At 43.4% G+C, this 26,093-nt stretch overlaps 1 protein-coding gene across 1 annotated transcript in view; it reads right to left on the bottom strand.

Annotated features, from left to right (window-relative positions):
- Window positions 1-26,093, bottom strand: part of RHCE (Rh blood group CcEe antigens) — a 194,833-nt gene that overhangs the window by 86,952 nt on the left and 81,788 nt on the right. Inside the window, exon 3 of the mRNA XM_069223925.1 lies at window positions 11,297-11,447. Coding sequence (XP_069080026.1) covers window positions 11,297-11,447 — 151 coding nt within the window. The remainder of the gene's footprint in view (window positions 1-11,296; window positions 11,448-26,093) is intronic.

Below are 26,093 nucleotides of genomic sequence, written 5' to 3'. Positions count from 1 at the left end.
GCAATTCTGCAGAAAACTTTCCAAAAAATGCTTATCAGGTTTGGGTTTAGCATGGCAAATTTCATGCGGATCCATCAAGCAGGTGGCAAAAAGAGGGGTCTAAAAAGTAACACTCACATACCAAACATTTGAAGGAGCTTCAGAAAAACTAACAAATAGAATTACACCAAATTTGTCATGGAAATAGAACTTTACTCGAGAAAGTGTCTTTTCTTGGTGTGATGTAAATTCATAAAGTAACTTTCACGAAAATAACCTTAGAAAAGTAGTTTCTGAAGGTCGCAAATAGAGCTGACCTCTCAATCAAACTTCGAACAATAGATGCATCTTGACAGGTGAAAATTAGTTTTTAATTTTGCCTATAATGGTACCGCCATTTGATGAATTGGCACTGAATTTGGGAGATGTTTAACTTATTTAACTTACTCATGGTTATTTTAAATTTGTAATGATTCATCAAGGTTGGGCACAGTTAATAGGGGTTCAAGAAAGTGTTAATTTGCTTGTAACTATGGGATACTTTGATCAGTCTACACAAAATTTGTGAGACATTTAGGATGTTTAGTCTTATATGGATATGACAAGGTTTGTGTAGATCCATTAAGAAAAGCAAAGTTAAATGGGAGAGAAAGAATTCAAATAATATTCACTTTGGTACTCTTTCATGAATCTACAGGATGTTAGCAAATTAAGTCCACTATAGGAATATCATGTTTCATGCAGATCCAAGAAGAGGAGGGCAAAATTAAATGGGGTCAAAAAAACATGGATTTGCTTATACCTTACAGATCTTCACTAGGCAGGTTAGTACCATATCTACCTTATTATTGGTATTTTAATTTTCATGCAAATCGGTTAAGGGGGAATGTTTAAGGGAATAGACAAAAGAGTAGTGTTTCCCATCTCAACTTCCATAGCCTACTATGCTCTCCCCTACAGATAAAACCCCTGAACGTATTTACACCAAACTCGGGAGGAAACTAGAACTTCTTCCGGTGCAGCACCTTTGCTTGGTTTGGTGTAGATCCATTCAGTGATTTTTGAGAAATTAACATTACAAAAACTTGTTGTAGGCATTTTAACCCTCCTGCCACGCACAAACCTTCCTTTTTAGGACATATAAGTCACTGTTAAGGTAGGCCCTGGGCATCCCCAAGAGCAGAGTGCAATGTATTTAAAAAGTTGGACATGTACTTTTTAGTTTTATATGTCTAGTTAGTGAAAAACTCCTAAATTAATTTTTCAATACTGCAAGGCCTCTCTATCTCTCATAGAATAACATTGGGATTACTTTATTACATTTTGTAAGTGTAATTTCCAGTTGACAAAAGGATAGACATTTCATGTTTCGTGTCTCTGCGTTCACAATTTAAAATCGCAACTTATGGCAAAGTTGGATTTTAAGTTGCAAGTCTGAAAATGCCACTTTTAGAAAGTTAGCATTTTCTTACTTTAACCATTCTGTGCCTCTGCCTGTCTCTGAATACACATCTGGGGTGGATGACAGCTGGGTTTTGTGCATTCCCTTTAGACAGCCGCACACAAAGGGAGCTTAGGTGTGCCTGATAGGCCAGCCACATCCTGATCGGCCATTAATATACTGATGGGTCATCACAGACAGGATGCAAAGGAGGAGCTGACACTTTCACCTGAATGGGCTGTGTCTGTCCCAACGCAAAGAGCTGCTTAATCCCCTATAGTGGGCCTGGAGCCTGGGCAGAAATGGCACAGACTCTGTGCACTTCAAAGGCTCTCTTTGAAGTTTCCCCCACTTCAGAGGTACATCTGGCTATACGCACTGGGCCTCAGACACCACCACTTCAGTACACTTCTGGACTGAGGACATTCTGCCAGAAAGAAGGACTGCTGTGTTAATGGAAGGACTGTCACCCTGCTGGACCATGCTTGCCTCTGCTGGACTCTTGCTCTGCTGTGACTGCCCTGCTGCCTGCTGCCCTCCTTACCTGGGAGTGAGAAGGACTGGGCCTGCAGCTCTACAACCCCAGAACCAAAGTGACTTCATGGGCTTGTCGTCTTGCCTCCTGTTCTGAAGTCTCAGGGACATCAAATCTTGACTCCATCCTGAGCACAGGTTAATTAATGTTGTGTATCTCACTTACCCTTCCTAAAGTTGTGGTTCCTGCTTGGACAGGGTGCATACCTCTGCCAATCAGAAACCCAATTTCTAGCACTCCTGACCATAGATGTTTTGTGCTAATCAGACCCTGATGAAAAACTACTACCAACAGAAAGAGGGTGTTAAATCATTTTTGTACACAAACAAGAAAGCAAATCAATTTACAGACTATCTCTGGTAGAGCTTGGTATCAAAGCAGACCCTAAAAGGCATGTATTTCTATGCAAACATATCTAATACTATTTAGTAACATCATTTTAGATCAGTGACAAGGCAACAAACTCATCTAATTTAATTTGATACATCCTGTTTTGAATTCTAATGTAATGATGTAATCATTGTATTGAGATCACTCATTTTTAATACCTAATCTGAATGAGTATTAATTAAACTGTTTTATCAGCAGTCATTTTATTTATGAGTCTGGGGAACTGTCACTACTATACACATTTTTGGTTAACAAGTGCCCTGCTCCTCATTCCCAGCACTATGTAATACACTGGCAACAAATTTAAATTCTATTGAGCACTAGAACAGTTCCCATAGATGCTGTCTCTGACAGCAAGTAACTATAGGGCAGGGAAGTAGCTAAGTTGACCATAGACACTTTTCTGTTTACCTACAGGGTCAAGCATTAAAGATGAAATTAATGTCAGATGTGCAAAAAAGCATTTCAAAATAAAAGGTGGTATCATTACGCCAAACAGGATAATGCACAATGAAGCTACAAAAAAACAGAAGAAAAATGAGTAATTCTAAACTAAAAAGCAGATTCTAAAATGTGCCAGTCTCTTTTTACAACTCTTCCTACAACATTGTTAACAGGTGAGCAAGACTATCATGTATATTGCAGACAGAATCACTCATATAAAAGGAATTGGCGTACTCGACTATCAAGTTTACTATAGCTCCTACTGCTTGCAAAGATTAAGAGGAACATAGTGGATAGGAAGTGGCAGAGTTTTTTTTACTAGAATAGGGGTTTTTAGAATTGTATATTTATTTTATTTTTGGAGAGAATATATAGAGCATTGTTACCCATACCTGAGGCATCGGCACTTAAGACAACTGCTGTCAGATGTGAAAAGTGGGCAACTAAAAGAGCCATTCTCTCAGTAGCTTTTGAAGACCTGCCAGATTAGATTGGCTTTGTAAAGTTGAAGTAGTTAATTCCAGAGTTTGGGCATAAGATACAAGAAAAGCCTGCTCCCTGAATGAAAATGACAGGTTCTATGGATAGACAGGAAAGCCTATGTGGTGGACCTCAGTGAATGCAAGGGGCAGTGTGCAAAGAGGTCAAAGGCCAGAAAAAATATACCTGTGAACGTTTAATGCCCAAGCCGAAGAGCCTTAAAGATAAATCACCACAACCTCAAGTTTAGAATAGTGAAAAACATGGTTTGGGGGATCAGTGGCATTCGAGAAAGAGAACTAGTGGCCTTGATAATGTCTGGAATAACCAGGGCCAAAAACTCAGTTTTGCTTTGGATAAGTGAAAAATAACTTTGGCCATCCATTCTTTTATGGTGAAGCCTTGTGTTTTTAATCAGATTAATACGTTAAGTTAATGTAAGATTGAATATCATTGGCATCTATCCATGAATTTGAAAGATGTCGAAAAAAAAGAACAAAGGGCCAACCATGCACTAAATAGAAGACAAGACAGCAGGGAACCCTGTGGAATACAGTGTGTGAGTGGCATAGTATCCAAGTAAAGTTACCCAACTGAATGAAGAGGTAAGATTGTTCTGGAATGTCCCAAGAAAGTAATTGGATTCCCTTTGCCATGGTGCAAAAAGAACCGATTTGTGAACAATGGAGTCTAAGGTGGCCACACAATGAAGTAGGCAGAACAAGGGTGGGAGACCTTTACCAGCTACAAGAAGAGAGTTGCTTAAATCTGACAAGAGTCCAATCTCTGTTACGGGACAAAATTGGTAACAAGACTAATGCAGTTGTGTAACTGCTGTTATTTCCAATGGTCTTGGAGATTAGAAGAGAATTGCTGCATGAAGAATTGTTACTAGATTCTGTTGGATCATGAGTGGCCCTCTCCAGGAGGAGGAAATAATGGAGTGCTTCAAATATGTAGGGACCTGTCTCACTAATGTGTGCAAACTGGAGTTGATGAGAAAGATGAAGATAGGGTAGAAAGAGTGGACAAGGGTTTACTTATGCTCATGAGGTCCATCACATACAGTTCTGTGACTAGAATGAATTGAAAACATACTTTGGTTTATGGACGGCCTCTTCTGAAAAACAATATGCTGTCTGAGGAGAGAATAACATGTCTGTTTCTTCAAAAAAGTATTAGATATCCTGGTTTCAACTGTTATTGATAACAGGGTTAGGCACTATGGATGTCCTAATTTTTATTATAACATATTTGATCAACTAATTGAATGTGTAGCAGATATGTTAAATGAGGAAATTGTGAGGGTAAAACTTTCTAGCCGCCCTCTGTGTATTTTGTGGGTTGGTTATTTTAACTGTTCAGTCTCTGAGTTTAGCAACACTAGGGTTGTGTACCATAAAATCTGGATCCCCCTGGAATGTTTTATTCTCGGTTTCTACCATGATCTCACCCATTTTAAATGATACTATGAACCAGATTTTAACTTCTGGCCTTGTGCCTCGGCCCCTGAAACATGCAGTTGTTCAACCCTTATTTAAAAAAAAACAAGCTCAATCCCTCTCTCCTCTCTAACTATAGGCCAATTGCCCTCCTTCCCATTGTATCAAAGATAATGGAAAAACATGTTTATAAGCAATTAACAAGCTTCTCCATCCTTCACCAATGGGATTTAGACCACAACATAGTACAGAATCAGCACTGTTAGCGGTTGTGGAAGATACTCGCAAATTATTGGATTCAGGTGGACTTGCTGCCATCATTTTACTTGATCTCAGTGCTGCTTTCGACACGGTAGATCAGGAGATATCACTTCAAACACTTTTGGCTGTAGGAATTGAAGGCACAACATTAAGATGGTTCTCCTCTTTCCTGGAAGATAGAAACTTCCAAGTTCTGGATCGGACCTACCTTTCTAATATGTTCCCCCTCACTTGCGGGGTCCCTCAGGGTTCCTTGTTGAATCCTACTCTCTTTAATATTTACATGCTTCCTCTAGCTAAAATTGTTGAACCCCATGCTCTTTCCTTGGTGTCATATGCAGATGAAACCCAGCTGGTGGTATCCCTCTCTAATACTAGTAATACTTCTCAACCCAATCTATCTGCAAGCCTCGCGAATACCTCCAGATTTTTGAACGATGAGAAATCTGAAGTTATGATAGTTGAAAACCCTGCCCTTCTCAAGTCTCCTTCTTTGACTTTGGAAGATCTTAAAAATGTTCCCTCACCTAAGGAAAATATAAAAAGGCCTTGGTTGCTGGCTGGATTCGCATCTTTGGATCGACTGCCAATCTAAAAATCTGGCTGCATCCTGTTTTGGTGTATTGAGATCTCTGAGGAAAATTCTTGACATCCTATCTTTTATTGCAAGAAGGCTCATCATTAAAGCTTTGATCTTGTCTCGCCTAGACTATGGCAATTCCCTTTTCCTTAGCTCTCCAAACTATGTAATAAAGAGACTGCAGGTTGTGCAGAATGCCGCTGCACGCCTGCTTATGAACACACCCAGACATCTGTCAGCCAAACCAGCATTGGCTTCTCTTCATTGGCTCCCAATTAAGCAACGGATCAATTTCAAGGCTATCTGTATGACACACAAAGCTCTTCAAAATAAAGGTCACTTGTTTCTTAGGACGATTACCACACCCTACGTCCCTCAGAGGGCACTTAGGTCTTCATCTGCCTCTCTGGTGACCATACCTCGCTTTAAGAAGGTAACTTGGGGAGGCGGTTCTTTCTTAGTTAAAACTGTGTATCTTTGGAATTCACTTCTCCTGGATCTCCACCAGGAACAATCAGAATTTGCATTTCGGAAGAAGCTGAACACATTCTTGTTCACAGTATAGATCTTGCTTAAGTCTAATTTTCCCTCCCTAGCACTGGGAAGCCTTCGGGTAGCCATGCACTCTATAAAACCATTAACTTAAACTTAAACTTAGGGTGTGTGGCCTGGAAAATAAGGCTAGTTAGGCAATTAACCATTTTAGACATTCTCAATATGGAGATCCTTTAAATAACATTGTTCTCTCTGATGATTTAATTATTTTGTCTGACTTTTAGAGATAACCTTTCATCTTATTCTACTTTTTCAGGAGGGTCCAGATCAAGCATATTTGAGTTTATGTTAATTTCTAGCAACCATAGTAGCCTGGTCAAGGACTTCAGAGATATACCGAACTGTGCTAGTGATCACAATCCTTTAGTAACCAGTTTAAATTTAAAATATGGGGAAGGGGCTTGGGTAACCCATTCAATTCCCTTTAAGTGTAGTTTAAACCAGGGTCTTAGACTAAAATGGGAGCGTATAGAGTGCAAGTCTTTGAAGCTAAAATTGTCAGTGAGAATTCCTGTATAATGAACAGCTGTTTGTCAACTGAGGCTACCCCTACTGAACTAATTAGGGATTTTGAGTCACTGTGTCGTGCCATATCTTCCGAGCTAACAATTAAATGCTCTACCCCATCTGTTCCACCTTTTTGTTGGATTGATAGTGCATGCACAAAAACTCAGAAACAGTTAAAAGCTGCCCTTCATAAGGCCCCAAGAAATAAGGATTTAGTTTGTGCAGCACGGAAGGACTACAAGGCTACACTTGAAGCTAGAAAGAAAGAGCTTAGAAATGAAGCCTGATCTGACTTATTGGGCGCAGGTCATCTAAGGGACTCAAGGAAGTTTTGGGACATTGTCAATCATCTGTTGTTTACTGAGGGACTTAAATCAGAGATTGACTGCTTATTACTGGGACAGAATGGGTTGCACATGTCACTCGCATCTTTAATCCCCTTGGCAAGGTGACTGATAAGGAGAAAAGGGACACCATGATAATTAAAGATATGGATCAGGATACTCAATTTAGTCAATCAGTCTCTGTGAGGAGGTGGAGTCAGCAATTAATCAGGGCATTTGCAGGAAAGTGCCTAGCCCAGACAGTGTGTCCTGCTAGATCTTTTTTAAAACAACCCTGCTCTTTGGGCCCCAATTCTAAATAATATTTTTAGGGCGGCTGTTCTTGACCCACTTCCTGCTTCTTGGAAAGAGGCCACTGTGGTCCCAATTTTTTAAAAAGGCGATAGAAACGACCCGGTGTGCTACAGGCCAATTTCTTTGATAGATGCAATGGCCAACATTCTGGCAGGGTGCTGTTAGCTCGCTTGAAAGTGTGGGCCAGTGAAAATAATGTATTTTCAAGGACTCAGTATGGCTTTAGACAAGGTTGTGGGACAGTTGAGTAGTGTCTTAATTTAGCGTTAATTTTCAGTAAGTACAAAAAGTCCATGAAGAACTTGCTACATCTGGCCTTTTTGAACCTGCTGAGTGCCTTCAGCACAGTACACCATAATAAACTTTGGAGTATGATGGGGGATATGGGAAATCAAGGAACCCCTGGTTATTCTCATCTGGAGGCTTCACTGGAACACTAGGGTGAAAATACGTTATGGCCCTGGAGGAGATAGAACTGATCCCCTAATTTCAACTAAGGGTGTCCGACAGGTGTGCAACCTGGCGCATTTTTTGTTTCTTGTTTATATAAATGGTTGTGAGGCTTTTTTGCTGAAGATAAATTAGATTATCTAAGGATTGGTAATTATTCCATCTCGTTGCTCCTTTAGGCAGATGGTGCTGCCCATCTAGCAAGGACAGCAAATAGTCTACAGAAAGTCCTTGATGCTTTTGTAGAGTTCATGTCCTATTTGGACTTGAAAGTGAATCTTTTAAAAATCATACATGAGGGTGTGTGGCTCAAAAACAATTAAAACCAAAACCTTTTACTTACAAGTAAATTCTGATAACAAAGTTTCAGGCTTCTGCTATTTGGGTATGTTTTCAATCAACAATCAACTGAAGTGAGATCCTCTTTTAACACTAAGGGTGCAGCAAGGTAATAGAGAAGCCAAAGCACTTTTTCACTTTTGTAGCAAAGCTTGGACAGAAGCCAGTTAAAAAAATGCTGACCCTTTACAAAGCGAAATGTTTGTGAATCACCACCTATGGGGCTTGAGTGTGGTGGCACAATGATTGGTCAAAGCTCTGGGTTGTAGAGAATGCCTTTCTTAGGAGATTATTGATAGTCTCTCAAGGGTCCTCAACCTCTTTTTGTCACTCATAAGTGGGCTTAAATGATCTGGAAGACTCCATTGGTGTTGCTCCCCTACTGTTATGGGTTAAAATATGGCTCACAGCTGAATTAGAATTCTCTTGACAAATTGTATCTGGCTGCCTGCCTTTGCACAACTATTAAAACATGCTGTGGCTAGGATGCATTAAACACATTTTTGGTGAACAGGGGCTTACTGATTTTTTGATGATCCAGCTCACATTTCGCTTTCTGCAAAAGCCCATTTAAAGGTAGCTTATATGGAAAGGGCATCAGCTACCCACCACCAGCAATGCCCTTTGAATAATTCCAGTGATATATTGTTTGCTCCAGCGATGCAATTTTATTTGTCACTTATTTTAAATTCCCAGCACAGATTTTATTTGACCAGATTTTGCCTGTGTACTGTGCATTTATTAGCGCCATTTCCTATACAAGGAGGACGGGTGGCAAATCTTCCTCCATGACCTTGTGACACTACATCGAAGCAATCAACTGTTCACTTTTTACTTTTATGCTCACTTTATCACTCTCTAACTACATCTTTTTTGCCCCAAACCTTTTGAGATTGCTTAGGCCTAGCTCATGCTAAGACAGCCGTAGACTATTGTACTCATTGGAAATCGATGACATTTGTTTTGCTGTTCTTAACATTATAAGAAAGGCTCTTTCTATTAGGAAACGCTATGGTTAACAGTTATTCTGAATTGATGAGGAAATTAATTGAGGTGTTGATGTGAATGCAGCTTATGTAAACATTTATAATTGCATTTTCTTTTTAACCGGTTAATAGTGACCCCTCTAAGATTATCCAATTTGTCTATAACACGTAATAGGTTTTGTGCTTTTAATATATTTTAATTGTATTAGTGCTTTGTGAGCAGCATGATGCTTTTATTTATTTAATTGGTGTTCCTTTTTGTGCACGGGATAATGTTGAGATTGCTATTTCAATATTTTCGGTGTTTTTATGATTTTTCAAAATCGAAAAAAGTTTTATGACTGACTGATTAGAGAGGTGATCACACAGGTCTTATCAAAGTGGCCCCTCCATGCTGTCATCAAATGTTGCACTAGGACGATAACTCTTTGTGTATTTGAATTAGTATTGATATAAGATTGTTGGAGATGATCTGTGGGAGGAGTCCCCTGGAATCACTGCAAGTGATAGTAGAGACATTTTGGTAGATGTAACCCTAAGTTCTACCAGCTAGGCAACTGTGGACAGAGAGTAGCAGGGCACCTCCACTATCATTCTCTTAGTGCCAGAAAGGAGGAGTAAAGAGTGCAGCAAAGTTAGAGAATTCTCCACGATTAAGGTGGCATCCACGTGGATTCTGTGACAAGGAGCCACTATATCATGTATAGGAATGTGTGAAAACTGGGGGATCAAATTTCTGTTCCTTAAGAACGGAGGCTATCACAATACAAACAGGAAGCCACTTTGCAAACATATATCTTGTTGACAGCTGCAGCCTTGGGTCTCAAGGGTCCAACAGCAAAGAGGCCAAAAAATGGTGGGCTGTGGACTAACAATATGCCAGCCTAAAATCTTATGCTGTTCAACTTGGTATCAGCACAGGGTGGGTTCTGATCCAAAAACCCATGAGGAATAGACCACAGAGAAGCAATGCGCTTAGACCCACCCCACAGACCAATGTAAGGAAGAAGCACACCACAAACTAAGGGCTGTGTAACAGATGAAAACACCTGACAGTTCCGTGAGCACAAGTGCAGCATGCCCAGCAGGAACTTTGAGAAGCACAATCTGCTGAAACATAACCTGATGAATCAGAACTTGGGAAACCAGAACCTAGTAAAACAGAACTTCACGAAGCAACACCTGGAGAAGTCGAAATCCATGAAACAGAATGTTATAAATCAGAAGTTGGTCAAATGAGATGTGTTCATTACCTCCTTGAAGCCCAAAGTGTTGTCAATCCCTAGGCAATGTTTTATACTTTTCTTGATTCTGCCTTGATTCTTTTTCTAATAATCATTTTTGATATACTCCTTAGTGACATAAGGCTCTGATGTCTGCGGAGGTTACCCATTACGTCCTGATGATGACCCTATATCCCTCCATGGATGAAACACTGTCAAGAAAAAGCAGCCATAACGACTTTATATGAAAATTGTTGTAGCACAGATGTAAAGGAATTACTTTTAAGAACTTTATTAATAGTACTTCCCCCTGAAACTCCCTGTATATAGTCTAGCGCCATTATATTTATGTTGATCAAGTTTTTTTTTATGTTTTAACCTTTTGCAGAATTGGTACCTACAGATGGTCTCAGCAAACAATGTATCTTTGATCGAAGCTCTAAGGAAAACATGCCTAAGCATCTAAGCATCTAACAGTTAATGAATAGATGCAGCAATGCCACAGAGAGGGAGGCTACCGAGGATTAATGTATTTCTGACAGGTAACTTACTCAGTGTTTAACAATCGTTCGTGTTTTTACAACTTTCTTCCAAGTCTTTATTTTCCTTTCTTGGATTCTTCCTCCTTTTGCCTTTCTATCTCTCGTTCTTTATTTTACCTTATCTCTTTTTACTTTGTCTTTGTCTCTTTCTGTATTTGTCCCTTTTCTTCTTCTTTTTTAATTCTATCGATTCTGGTTAATTTTACAGCGTGTTCAAAAAAGTAGCTAATGTTTATAAGTGATTTCTGACAGTCTGACTGATTCACAAAACGCTTCACATAGTTTCTAACCCTAAATGTTTCTATCTTGTTTCTTCTCCGCAGAATGTTGTCTTTTGCTACTGTGTTCCCACATCTTCTCCGTGAATATTGGTCACGTTCCTAGAAGTGTGGGCCCAAATGTAGCACACAAACATCCAATTAAACATTTCAACTTTCTTTGAAGCACAACGGGAACGGAGAAAGTAGCATTGACTAATTAGAAATTGGAAACAAATCACCTTACCTTAAGGAACTCTGTGAGGACCCATCGGTTAGCAGAAAATGCAGTAACTTCAAATACTGTCAGGAAAACAAGCTGAACGGGGTTTACCTTTCCCAGGAGCACCCCCGCTGAGATCAACACAGACGCAGTGCTCATAGCTGCAGTTACAATGCTGGAAGAGAAACGACCCCATTCACGTTAAAAATAAAAGCAAACAAAATACAAAACAAACTGGGACCGCTTGTATTTATTTAACATCAATATATGCCATTTCATTCTTCCCACAGTAGAACGCTATGAGGTTCTCTGTCCTGATATAAGGATCAAAGCCGTCAGATAGGGAGGGAGCTCATGTACTCACTCCGCAGTTTTCAGGTCCCTGGTCTCGTGCTGCAATTTCTCTGGCAGGTGGCAATGACATAGTTTACAACACTAGATGGTGCCAGATACTAACATGTGTGCCTGACGTGACTAAGGCCCTCATTCTGACCCTGGCGGTCGGCGGAGAGACGGCGGTCGGACCGCGAACAGACCGGCGGTATTAAAAATGGCATTCTGACCGCGGCGGTCCCCGCCGCGACCGACCGCTACTTCTCCACTCCGACCGCCACGGCGGTCATGACCGCGGGGCTGGAGTTTGCGCACTCCGGCCCGGCGGTCGTCCCAAGACCGCCAAGGGTATTATGACCCTGCCTACCGCCGCGGTTTCTTGCGGGCGGGAACCGCCGTGCGAACCATGGCGGTAAGCACTATCGGGGCCAGGGAATTCCTTCCCTGGCACTGATAGGGGTCTCCCCCACCCCCCACTACCCACCCGAGTCCTCCCCCCACACCCTCCACCCCCCTGCCACCCCCCAGAGGTGGTACGAACCCCCTCCCCACCCCCACCCCGACATGCACATACATGTACCCCGACATGCACACACCCCCAACATGCACATATACACACCCCCTACACACACATACACAACGGGGACACATACCCGCACACATACATGCCGACATGCGCACCTGCCGAACAGCACACATTACCCATAGACACAGCAGCACCCCCCGCCCGCATACACGCACTCACACACTCCCTCTACACACTCACACGCACACCCCCATGCACGCCCACATCACACAACACCCCCCCACCCCCTCCCCTCACGGACGATCAACTTACCTTGTGCGTTGGTCCTCCGGGAGGCGACGGGAGCCATAGGGACGTGACCGCCAACAGAAGACCGCCAACAGAAGACCGCCACACAGAAATGTGGGTCGTAATTCTGTGGGCGGTGTTCTGCTGGCGTGGCGGTGGAGGTTGACCAGTCTCCACTTTCCCGCCGACCGCCAGTGTGGCTGCTGGCGGTTTTCCGGCGGAACGCTCCCAGCGGTCAGAATGCGCACAGCGGCACACCGCCGCGGTCGGCGGTCTTCGCCGCGGTCGGCGGTCTTCACCGCGGCGGTAACTCAGCGGTCTTGCGAAAAGACCGCCAAGGTCAGAATGAGGGCCTAAGTCATGTGTCCCAAGCTCCACAGAAACGTCTTGCATATGTACCTGACAAGCATTATGACATCACACGGCGAGCCTGATATACTTTTTGTTCCATACCTTGCACCCCTTTCTCCTCACAGGAGCCGGTAAGCCGTTAAAAGTTAAGGCTGACGTTCCAGCCGCATGGGAAGGGAGCACGGGAAGGCATGGGCTCACCGGTGTGGTGCAACTGCACTGGTCTGACTTTGCGAGCGCACATTGATCAGTACTGAGGGTGCCCACTGAGTGCGCCCTCAGAACCAGCAAACCTATTCCCTGGTCCATGCCTCTCCCTCATTCGCCCTGGTGACAGCCGATTCCGATCAGCCAGCGTTGGAGAGGTGAGAACCTAGGCGGCAGAATGAACCTATTACATACACATATGCTTCACTACCGATTATGTGTCCTAGATATTAATTAATGGCAAGTTTGACAGGTAGGTGGAGAACACCTGAGCACACGGTGGCATTGGTTGGTATAGAGGCATGTTTGGGCACATGGCAGCACTGCTGGGCTGCCAGGGCTACAGGTACTGACTGCCATATGATGACGTACCTAAACACAAGATGGCAATCACTGGCACGTAATGTGGACACCTGGGACCATGTTGACAATGACTGACATATGTGTATATAATCAACGCAATAAACATACATGAATTGTATTTGTGCATAACATGAAAAAAATAACTTTTTAAAAGAAAGGGACCTATGTAGCTAGTAATATGAGTAAACTGAATAAATATATTAGCGTTGAATTATTCCATGCTTGTTTTATTTACGTTTATAAGAATATTGTGCCTACTGGAAGTCATATGCTGATATTTGGGGCCCAAAAAACTCAAGTAAGCTAATATTTGTGAACAACGAGCTTCCCTACTAAATAAAAAAGCTTGGCTTTGAGGGCAAAAAATTTATGTATTTTATGAAAACAATAAGGTGGTGTTTCTGGACAAAATGTGTTTATTTGCTAAGAATGAAAGCTGATATTTGGGAGACACTGGTGGTATTCCCAGAGAATGATAAGCTGATGTTTGATGACCCAATTTGCTTTGTAATATAAGCTGGTAGGTGGATTTCAATGAATGTTTCTATTTAAAAAAAACGCAAGCTAATTTTTGGTTCATTGGCCAAAATGTGTTTATTTATTGGAAATAACAAGCTGATACTTTGGGGCAAAATGTGTGCTTTTACAAAATATTTCACAGACATTTTTAAATAATAATTGTCGCTGATTTGGGGACATGTGTTGCTGATTTTGCAGTGTCATTTGCTTAGGTACAGATCACCTCCTTGCACGGTTTTTCATGTGAAATGTGGAAGCATTTCATGATCCATACTGCTATCTGTTTATGACCTTATCATCACTATATATAACTGTTGCCTAGGGCCTGACCCTGTTGGATCAGTGTAACCTAGCTATGCTATCTCAGCATGTAATATCTGTGCCACTCAGGGCGTAGTTCTGCTGTGTGTACAACTCAGGGTATAGCTCTGCTAGCTAATATTGTGAGATTTCAGTAACTTTTATCTTCCCATACCTCCCATTCTAAGTAGATTCTCTGTAGAATGACTGGGAAGCTACACAGAAAGGGCAGAATGGGACAAATAGTGCCAGGTAAACATAAGGATATTGGTTTATAGTTTCGGAGAGATGATGGGAGGCCATGTCAGATTGCAAGTTGGGCTCACTTTGCAGCACTGGAACATTTCGTGATTCCACCTTCGGAGACAAAAGTGTTGGAGACGTATTCCAAAATGAATCATTTAGCTGCATTTTTCTAACTTTTCTCTGGGGCAAGAAAGCCCTTCGTTCCCCAATCCATGACAGGGGGGTCGCACTCATCCTGCTCACTATATGCAAGTTGGAAACTGTATTTTTGCCCCAACCGTTCAAATGTGCAGGTGTAATCTATCACCCACATAAATATGCATGAATTCGGGTCTTGGATGGTGTGGAAAGTGTATAACCTTTAAATTGTACAGTAAGGGCCAGATGTAAGTAGTTTCTGAATTGCGACTCACAAATTGCGAGTCAGAGGGACTCGCAATTTGCGAGTCGCAATTCAGAATGTAGGATGGTGTCCCTGACACCATCTGCGACTCGCAAGGGTGTCGCAAAGGCCCACCTCATTAATATTAATGAGGTGGGTCGCAATTTGCGACCCCCTTGAGACTCGCAGCACTCACAGGGATGGTGGCCTGCTGGAGACAGCAGACCACCATGTCTGTGACTGCTTTTAAATAAAGCAATTTTTTTATTGTAATGCAGCCCGTTTTCCTTAAAGGAAAACGAGATGCATTACAAAACTAAAAAATGAAACATTTTCGTTTCATTTTTTCAGAGCAGGTAGTGGTCCATAGGACCACTGTCTGCTCTGAAAAAATGCTTTCAATGCCATTCACAAAGGGGAAGGGGTCCCATGGGGACCCCTTCCCTTTTGCGAATGGCTAGCACCCATTTGAAATGGGTGCTAACTGCGATTGTTTTGCGACCGCGTTTGCGGTCACAAAACAATACAGCATCGCGCTGCGACTCGCAATTAGGAAGGGAACACCCCTTCCTAATTGCGACTCGCAGTCCTGTTTTGCGAATTGGTAACCAGGTTACCGACTCGCAAAACGGGGATTGGGCATCACAATGTGCTTTTTGCACATTGCAAACAGCAAAATTCGCTGTTTGCGACGTGCAAAAAGTTTTGAACATCTGGCCCTAAATGTCTGTATGTGGGACCTGATAACAATCATCTCTACACATTTGTGAGAGCCATCCGCACTGCCACAAGCACTAATGTATGGCTTAGAAGCCCACATTTCCTTAAAAGTTACTAAACTCACAGCCTTCCTCCTCATTGGTTTTAAAGAGTTCCTTGTATCTGTTATCTACCTGCTGCTCTCGCTAGGATAATAGCCTGACCATACCCATTCCACTTACAAGGTTGTCCTGTGTACAGGTGATAAACCGCCTCTTTTTTGTGTTCAAAGAATTTTATTGCATTTATTAAAAAACATAATAAATCCGTATTGAGCGATAAATTCAATGTTGACAATCCAAATAGTGAAGATAGGGCATAAGGGACCAAAAATCAGTTTACCATTTTACCATTTTTTTCAGATACATGTTAAATACTATATTACCAAACAAAAATTCCTGAAAGAAATGGTAAAACATACTTTATATCGAAAAGTTTGTAAAATCTTAAGCAAATTGATAAAACTCTGTGCCTACAGATAACTCATGTCGCTATTGCAAATCTAGATAATGTATCGCCAAAAACACACAGTGTAACTGAAAAACCTAACTAACAGAGAAAAAAAGGGGAGAGGAATGGGGAACTCAAGTACAATATCTAAACAAACAAATGGAGGTAGTATATTTTATGTACCTAGGAGTGATGTAGAAAGCAATGAAGAATAAGACAATATCCCATGTGTATCAAAGCCTTCCTTGTGTTTATCTAGGGAGCGCCAAATTATATGTGATATATGGGGCAAGGACATTTTAGAGTGAAGAGAATGGGCTCCTCTGAGGTATGAGACCCATGACCACCAGATATGATAAGAGAGGAACTTAAATGATTTCCCTTCAGATAGGATGACTTTAGTTGCTATAGAAAGTAAAAAGTCCAGTAATGCCATATCGTTGGGATTAAGATTAAAGGTGTTTCCAGCAGCCCACGGGCCCAAGGTAACTATCGCTAAAGTGAGGTTTATATGTGTATTGAAAATGTCAGAGACCTTGTCTTTTATCAATCTCCAATATGACTCTAGAAGCTTGCATTCAAAGAACATATGTCCATGAGAAACTGTCTTTAGGTTACAATTCCAACAGACATCACTATCTCGTAGATGTAATTTGTAAAGTCTCAGTGGGGTCCAGTGTAATAGATGAATAGTAAAGAATTTTAACTGTATTAAAGCTGGAGATATTTTGTTTAAAAGTGAGCATTTACCAATATTTTGCCAATCATCATCAGAAATATTGTTAAATTATTCTGTGTTCAAATGTTTAGACCATTTGGGTGTTAAAACAGAGGATTGTGCATTTGTGACTCTGAGAGACGTGTACATTTTTGAAGCAATATGACCTGAGTTATGCCACACCTTCAGTCTAGTTGGTAAGGAAGGGTGTATGTGTAAAGGGGACGTTGACAGTTTTACCTTGATTCAAAGGAAACTATAAAAGTCTAGATTTGGTCCTTCATGTGTAGTAGCTTACGTTGAAAAAGGAAGTGGATCCTCAACTTTATTATATAGGTCTTTGACTAATCGGATTCCTTTGGCAGCCCCTTTCGGTTATTGTTTGTGTTGTACAATCTATCTTGATTTTATTATTATCTCAAAGGGATGTCCATCTAGAATTCTGTATCATCACTGGGAGCATTTTATCTAAATGTATAACAGCGTTAATAGTGTAAAAAAATATCAGTTGAGATGGAAAAGATGAGGTTTTCGAAATTGTGATAAGAGCTGCAGGACTAAAGGGGAAACAAATATCCTGTTCAATCTCTAACCATCAGGGGGCATTTAATCTTGGTGGTAGTAGCCAAACAGCCCCTTGTGCCGGTAAAAAGGCCGTTTGATAAAGTTTCCAATTTGGAAAGTTACAACCACCAAGAGCTAATGTTTTCCTAAGCACTTTATATGAGGTTCTTGCTTTCTTACCGTTCCAGAGAAATTTAGATGCTATATTGTCAATTTCATGGAAAAAAGATGGCAAAGGTTTCAGAGGTAGCATAGAGGATATGAAGTTAATTAATGGTGTAATTATCATTTTAAGAGTTTGTATCCTGTCCCTCCAGGATATGAATTTTGCTGACCACCCTGTTAACAACTCTTTGACTTTCGAAAAAGTTTGTATTTCATTATATTGTAATGTCTCCGTAATATCTTTGCAGAACCAAATACCTAGGTATTTAAGATGTGTGAGTTGCTATCTTAATCCTGAGTTCCCCAGATGTGAAGAGAGGCACAGATTATTTAGTGGAAAGACTTCAGTTTTCTCTTTATTAAGTATATATCCAGAAACTGTAGAAAATAATAGTATAATGTTAAAAAGACATAGAATGGCCAATTCTATGTCTTCTGAGAAGATCAAGATATCATCAGCACATTGTTAACTTTGTCTTTTGCTGAAATTTGCTAGTTATATTTATCTCTAGTATGCACAGTCTTGTAAAAAATTCTGTTATTTCAAACGTCACAGTGATGTTATCATGATGTTATAGAACATGTCATTAGTGATGTAATATATGAGGTCATTAGCTGTGCATGATGAGGGTGAGAGTTAGAGCATGAGTTACAGTCAGTATAGACAGGGTCTGCGTCTAACCCATTGGTTCACCCTTTGTTTTGTTTTTTATCAACAGGAGGGGGCATGTGTCCCCCCTTACTGAGTCTAAGAGATGGTGAAGGACCCCTGGAAACCCCACACAGAGGGAGCCGCGGGGGGATCCAGGGGGCAGGTGATTCACAGGTCACTGCGCCCAGGAATAAAAGGCACCCCCACACCAGCAGTGGCGACAGAGTGATAGTGCGTCCAGATGGCACCCTGAGTATGGAACGGAGAAGACAGGAGCATGAGGATGCCAGACTGTTAGTGAAATCCGTCACCTCGGAGGCATCCTCGCGTTCCAGATCGCCACGCGGCGAGGATGGCCTGACTCCAGACTTGGACAATGCCAACACCTGAGAGACATTGATGAGACACTGAGTTGGAATTCGAGAGCTGGGCTCATACCAGGCTTGGAAATATTAATCTACCTTCTTCCTGCTCTCCTCCCTCTTACTCTCTCCCCCTCTCTTTTCTATCACACTGCCTACCAGTGCTGGGGGAGGTGGTGACTTGAGATGGCAACAAAACACGAGGATGGGGTGATCTAACACACACGCTCTCTCCCTTTGGCCACAACTAAACTTGTCTTCCTATCTTTTCTTTCTCTAAGTGGGGCATGTGTTGTTGTTGTTAATGCTTTTTTTGCAGTGATAAGCTAAGTTATTTGGGTACAGTGTGTGTGTGGTTGGATGGTTGTCTAAGAGCTGTTGAAGAACTACTTGTGAGTTGGTCACACCATCTTGAACAGTACCTTGCTATCGAGTGGGGGCAGCGATTCGCTCTCCTTCTCCTCTGGATTCTGGAGTGGATAGCGGGGCGCACACACGGATTGGGCAGACACTAGTTGAGGGAGGTGTTTACCCGGGAAGGGATGGGGGTGTTGAATGTGATTCATGGTTGGAGTTGGAGTTCTGTTTTATAAAATAGGCATACTGTTTGCATTGGGATGAAGAGAAGACATGGAGTTACACTGTCGAATGCGCGCTGGACTGGAATGCAAGGCTGGGGTAGATGCGGTCGGGGAGGAGGGGTGGACGAGGGGTGAGGTGGTGATTGTGGGTTGGCATGGATCATGATGGGTACCCTAATGAGAATTGTTACATGGGATGTGAGGGGGCTGAACTCTTGTAAAGCGCTATAGAGTACCCACCTACCTTAGACGAATAGGTGCCCACATTGCCATCCTACAGGAGACACACTTGATGGATAATGAAGCGCAGAAATTACTGAAAAAGTGGCTGGGACAGTTATATTCGGCAACCTATTCATCCTATGCTAGCGGGGTGTCGGTCTGGGTTGCCCCTGGGACCCCATTCCAACTAAAAACTCTAATGGCTGACGTGCAAAGCCACTATATATTTTTACACGGAGAATTAGACGGGCGCAAACTCTGCATCTTAAATATATATGCCCACAACTCAGATGATGCAGAGTTCTTTAAAAAGCTCCAACAAGAATTAGTACTTTACATGGGGATGGCCATCATCTGGGTGGGTGATTTTAATTGTGTCTTAGATGGCACTGTGGATAGGAACGCGCCGAAACTGGGCACTAAGCCTCATATGACTGCCAAGCTCCTCAAGGTTATGAGAAGCCTGCACTTCATGGATATATGGAGGGAACTACTCCCCACGTCCAAAATATTTTCTTGTTACACGCCCATACATGGGGCTCAGAGCATATTGGATAGACTTCTGCTAGCAAACGACGGCACGCTTGATGGCCGTCGAGCTGTCTATCAGGCTAGATTCCTCTCAGATCATGCCCCTCTGTGATTAGAATGTGGGACGCATGCGCCCAAGCCGGCGATCCCCCTGTGGCGATTGAGGCCGGAGCTACTTGGGGACCCTGAATATAAGGGAGACGGACAGGCAGTGCTGAATGGATATTTTAGCGTGAACTAGACCACGACCCAGACCTGCGGCATAGAATGGGAGGCCCTAAAGGTCGTCATAAGAGGCGAAAGCCTTTGTAAATCATACGGTAATAGGAAAAAACTGGACCGGGACCTCGCACAGCCGGTGGACATCCTGGCTGCCCTCCAGCGCCAAGTCGACAGTGGGGACACATCGGAGGCTGACTGCCGCGTGGTGCACAGAAGAATAGGAGCCATTTGGAATAGGCTGGAAAACTATGTCCATAAGGACTTTAGACAGCGGATGTATCGCGAGGGGGACCGCTCAGGGCACATGCTAGCTTGGCTACTCAGGCGCAAACGCCCTATACTAATAATCCTGTCTCTCCGTGGACCATCCGGGGAAAGGTTTTTGGGGCAAGCACGTGTGAATCTACTTTTGCGAGATCACCTAAAAACCATATACACTTAGCCGAAGCGCAAGAATAGATGTCAAATGTGCAGGTACCTGGACGGGCTCTGACTTCCCTGGCTTACTGAGGCTTGGACGGAGGAACTGGAGTGGGAGGTGTCGCTGGAGAAGTTACTGGAAGCCCTGGGGGCCATGACGCATGGTAAAACGCCCGGTCCCGATGGGATACCAGTTGAGTTTTACCGAACATATTCAGCAACGGTTCTCCTCCGATTGTTGGAAACATTTCACTAGGCACGTAGAGAAGGCACCTTGCCAAAACACATGAGGGAAGTATGGATAGTTATGATACCAAAACAACGGAAGGATACAGCTGGCCTGGGTTCCGATAGGCAACTGTCCATGCTTAATGTTGACGTGAAACTACTTGTTAAGGAACTGGCAATGCGCTTACGGCGAGTGGTAACCCATCTAGTGCGGGAGGATCAATGTGGATTCATTCCTGGGAGGGGAACCCATATGAGGTTATCGCATGTAATGCATGAGACGCGCCACTCTGCAATCCGCGCTACGCTGGTGACCTTAGATATAGAAAAGGCATTTGATACTCTGTCCTGGGACCACTTATGGGAGGTACTGAGCAGGATGGGCATTGGACCAAACTTCCTGTCATGGCTGCATCTGCTGTATACATCAACGCGGGCGCGGGTGCGTACTGGAGCGATAGTGTCAGACTCATTTGATATTAAACGGGGCACATGGCAGGGCTGCCCACTAGTGCCGCTGCTGTTTGCGTTGGCTATGGAGCCTCTGGCCATACTACTGAGGGCAGACCTGCAGAGGTGGGGCATGCTTGTGGGGACAAGAACGCACATAGTATCACTATATGCAGATGATGCTCTAGTGTACGTTACAGACACGGAACGGTCGATCCCGCTCTTGTTACAAATGATGCACACATTTGGTGGGATATCTGACCTCCGTGTCAACCATCGGGAGACAGTGTTGTACCCTATGGCAGGTCTGACGACTGTTGCAGCAGGTGGATTTGGCATGGGAGACTGAGTCCTTTCAGTACTTGGACATGCAGCGCACTCCCCTCAATTACAATATAAATTGAACATGGGTAGAGTGATGGATGGTCTCCGAACCTCGGTCCAATTTTGGACCACCCTCCCACTGTCGGTAATGGGCAGAATTGCACTCAGTAAAATGGTCTTACTCCTGCGTTGCCTGTATGTTATGCAAAACTTGTTCTGTGAACTACCCACTTCTTTGTTTCGACAGGTAGATAAACTGCTGCTGTCCCTAGTCTGGGCAGGTAAAAGATGCAGAGTTCGCATTGAGGTGTTGAAGTTAGATTTGGCCGACGGGAGATTGGGGCTACCAGACCTACATCTATACTACAGGGCGGGCTTGCTGCAGTATGTGGCCATGTGGTGCGAAGATTCCCCCAACTGGGAATAAGAATTGTTAGAAGGCTCTATATGTACATCTCGACTACCAGGCCTACTAATGGGTGGCTCTAGGCTTCCGCAGGATGTCCCCTTCCTAGTAGCACAGGTGTTGTGGATTTGGGAGCAAGCTGTTACGCTGGTACTGCAGAGAGCACCCTATGCGTGCCTACTTCCGCTCTGGTGGATCTGCCCCTTTGCTAGAGTCACTGATATACTGGACTTCTCGAAATGGCGAGCAGGCAGATGTAATAATGCTAGTGATTTATACCAAAATGGCACATTTGTCACACGAGGAGAGGCCGAGTCCCTATTTGGAGTTGACCGGGAACAATTCCTGCAATATGCAAGCCTATCACGAACAGCCTGGGAGATTTGGACATCTTTCCCCGCGGAGCCCACTAAATCCCACCTCGTAATGGCTCTTATTGTACCAGGTTGTGAACGTGGTCTCCTCTCCTTAACCTACAAGGCTCTAAAAAGAGATAGGCAGATAAACATAAACAGGACAAGAGCTCGATGGGATGCGGACCTGGGAACTCCACTTACTGATGGGGAATGGAATAGGACCTGCTCACTGGTATGGGATAGGACTAGCAATGCTAGATTTAAACTGACACACTTTTACTATCTACATAGAGCATATTTGACCCCGCAACGCCTTCACAAAATATGCCCATCGCGACCTGACAGATGTGCCCGCTGCGGCGCATCCCCAGCCACTTTTGAACACGTAACATGGGCTTGTAGCTCTGTTAAACCCTTTTTGCGCCAGATAGGGCAGACATTGATAGATGTGACGGCTGTGAGCGTGAAGGTAACAATGAGTCACTGCTTGCTGGGACTTTTTCCCACTCCTAAAAAAGGGCGGAAAATGGCATACTGATTCGCACAGCTGGGGCTTGTTTTGGCCAAGAGGCGCATTGCGATCCAGTGGGCAAACCCAGTGCCCCCGTTGCATGATATGTGGCTATCTGACCTCATTGAGTGGGCGACTGCGGAGGAATGCCAACTCCGTAAGATATGTGTGGATGAACATGCTGAGCGAGATCTGGAGGTCTGGTGTGGTATGATCGAGGGGCTGCATGGAGAGCCAGTGGAGGATGGGGACGACTCCTCAGCAGACAAACCCAATAGTTAAGAGCTGATACTGACATGCCCGACTGGGCAGTAAATAGGCGGTTTGCGGATATGTGGCTGTGATTGGCTGGATGATGATATGTCCCTCTCCCTTCGATTCTACGCTCCATCGCGGGGCTTCCCCCCTCCCTCCTTCCTCGTTTGAGGAACCTGTTTAACCGCAGGTTGGATGTCCGCTGGCCCCTCTAAGCGCCTGTCCCAACTGAATACTGTTGTCTGGTCGATGGGCCGGTGACAGCTGCTCTCTCTTCATGTTTGTATCCGGTAACATGCATTGCAGTATCATTGTTTAATTGTTAGGATTCAATATACTATGCACTGTGACTGATATGGATAAACTTGCACACTTCTACAATATTCAAGTGTTAAGCAGCTTGTGATAGACTATTATACAGCCACTACTGTATTGTTCGGCCATACGCTCTGTATTGTAGCATTACGTAAAAAGATGCGGACTGTAGAGCTGGCATAGTCTAGACATCGTACCTGGAAGGGTGGAACGAGATGTGATGATGATGAAGTGAGACTAATGTTCGGTGCAATTCTGTATAAGTTGATTTATATTGCATAAATAAAATTGGGAAAAAATAGGTGAAAAGGTCGATTGAAACATATAGTTTTAAAAGAACAAAACCACTGAAAGTTGTAGTTATCTCAAGTAACTATAAATCCTGCCCTAATGTATCTATAACTTGCACCATCACTAAGCACTGCTAATTACCTTGCATATTACATCACTCATGACATGTTCTATGACAGCATTGATAGCATCACTGCAACATCTGAAATTACATCATTGATGACAACACTGTGCATGGTGGGCGTGCGAATTATAGTATGTGTGTGTGTGTGCGTGTGTGTGTGTGCCAGACCTGGAATTCTTGGCGTGGTCTCCCCTGTCTTTTTTGTCTCTGCTTCCCATGTTTTGACTATGTGCTGGACTCTGTTTTTACTGTTTTTGGTACTCTGGGCACTTTACCACTGCTGACCAGTGCTAAAGTGCAAGTGCTCCTGTGTAAAATGTATGCATAATTAGCTTTTCCATGATTGGCATATTTGATTTACTAGTAAGTCCCTAGTAAATTGCACCAGAGTGCCCAGGGCCTGTAAATCAAATGCTACTAGTGGGCCTTCAGCACTGGTTGTGCCACCCACTTTAGTAGCCCTACAAACATGGCAAAGACCTGCCACTGCAGCATCTGTGCATGCACTTTGAACCTGCTAATTCAACCTGGCAAGAATACCCACTCGCCAGGTCTAAACCTTCCCTTTTTATACATGTGAGGCACCCATAACCTAGGCCCTAGGTAGCCCCATGGGCAGGGTGCAGTGTATGTTAAAGGTGGGACATGTACTGATGTGTTTTACATGTCCTAACAGTGAAATACTGCTAAATGTATTTTCACAATTGCAAGGCCTATCCCTCTCATAGGTTAACATGGGCGCTGCCTTTAAATATTTCTAAAGTTCAGGTTCCCTTTGAGAACAAATAGAAATATGGGGTTTGGTGTCTATGAACTCACAATTTAAAAATACATCTTATAGTAAAGTTGTTTTTTAAATTGTTAGTTTGAAAATGGCACGTTTAGAAAGTAGGCATTTTTTTGCTTTAACCATTCTGTGACTCTGCCTGTTTGTGGTTTCCGTGTCTGGGTCAGACTGACAGTTGGACTGTTTGTGAGTCTCCTCTAGACAGTGACAAAAAGGGAGCTGAGGTGTAGCCTGCATATCCCGAGGAGCCATCTGAGCTGGAGTGGAGGGTGGAGTGGTCACTTACACCTGAATGGACTGTGCCTGCCTTCACACAATGCAGTCTCCAATCCCCTAGAGTGTGTCTGGGGCCTGGTCAGGGCAAGGCAGGATCTTGTGAACAACAGAGACTTTTCTTTGAAGTTTGCCTACTTCAAAGGTAGAAAGGGGTATAAGTAGTGGACCCAAAACCCCCAGACTTTAGATCACTTCAGGAACCAAGAGGAACCTCTGCTAAGGAGAAGAGCTGAGGAAAAGTGCTGCCCCAGCCAGTGACTGTGCTTTGTGGGCTATCCTGCAGTTGCTGCTTCTGCCTGTGAAAGGGGACAAAGACTGGACTTTGTCCCCATTCCTGCTTGAAGAAGAATCTCAAAGAGCTTGAACTGAGCTTGCCTCCTGTTTTGAAGTCTCAGGGCCATCAACGAATTCCTCTGCCAGCACTTGGACTCTCTGCTGAGACTCCTGCCCTGCCAAGAGGTGCCCTATCCAGTCCCTGGGCCCATGAAAAGTGAAGTTGGCAGAACAAGAGCTGAAATCCATGCACAGAACACTCTGCAGGGAAATTTTTCCACGCACCAACTGCAACACGGCTGATAAACGACGAGCCACCCACTTTGTGGCAAGAAGTGATGCTCCACCTGCATTGCGGCTGGGAGATCGATGCATCGCGGTTGGAGAAACGAGGCAACACCCGCTTGCAGCTGCTGATAACAACACAAACCCCACGCAGAGCGGTTTTCTAACACTGTGCGACTCGATTTCTCACGCATCGTCCCTGGGCGTCAAAGTCATCATGAACCTGCATGGACCCGAGTTGCCCCGTCTGGAAATTGATGCATAACTCCCTTGCGAGAGAGAAAAAACGACGCATCCCTGACCCGACTAGAGAAGGAAATGACGCACCCACTCACTTGCGAGTAAGGAATCGATGCATCACTGACTTTTCTGACACACACGCTCACCTGTGCAGCTTTATTTTTTACACAAACCAGGTACTTAGTGTAAAATCAACACTTCCATTGTTTTCTATGGAGATATACTCTTATTATTTTGAAAATTCATATTTTGACTTGCGTATGTTGGATTTTCGTAATTTTGGTCTTATATGATTTAGATAAATATCACCTACTTTTCTAAATTGGTGTGGTGTTCTTTTTGCAGTGTGCTCACTGCATTACTGTGTGTGTTGGTACAAATACTTTACAAATTGCTTCTGAGATAAGCCTGACTGTTTGTGCCAAGCTACCAAGGGGGTAAGCAGGGGTTACCTAAGTGTGTTTCCCCTTTGCCCTGACTAGAGTGAGGGTCCCTGCTTGGACAGAGTGCAAACTGACTGCCAACCAGAGACCCCATTT

The sequence above is a fragment of the Pleurodeles waltl genome, chromosome 3_1, assembly GCF_031143425.1.
Source record: "Pleurodeles waltl isolate 20211129_DDA chromosome 3_1, aPleWal1.hap1.20221129, whole genome shotgun sequence".
Lineage (NCBI taxonomy): Eukaryota > Metazoa > Chordata > Amphibia > Caudata > Salamandridae > Pleurodeles > Pleurodeles waltl.
The sequence above is the reverse complement of the archived record's forward strand: the minus strand, read 5'-3'. Positions and strand labels throughout refer to the sequence as shown.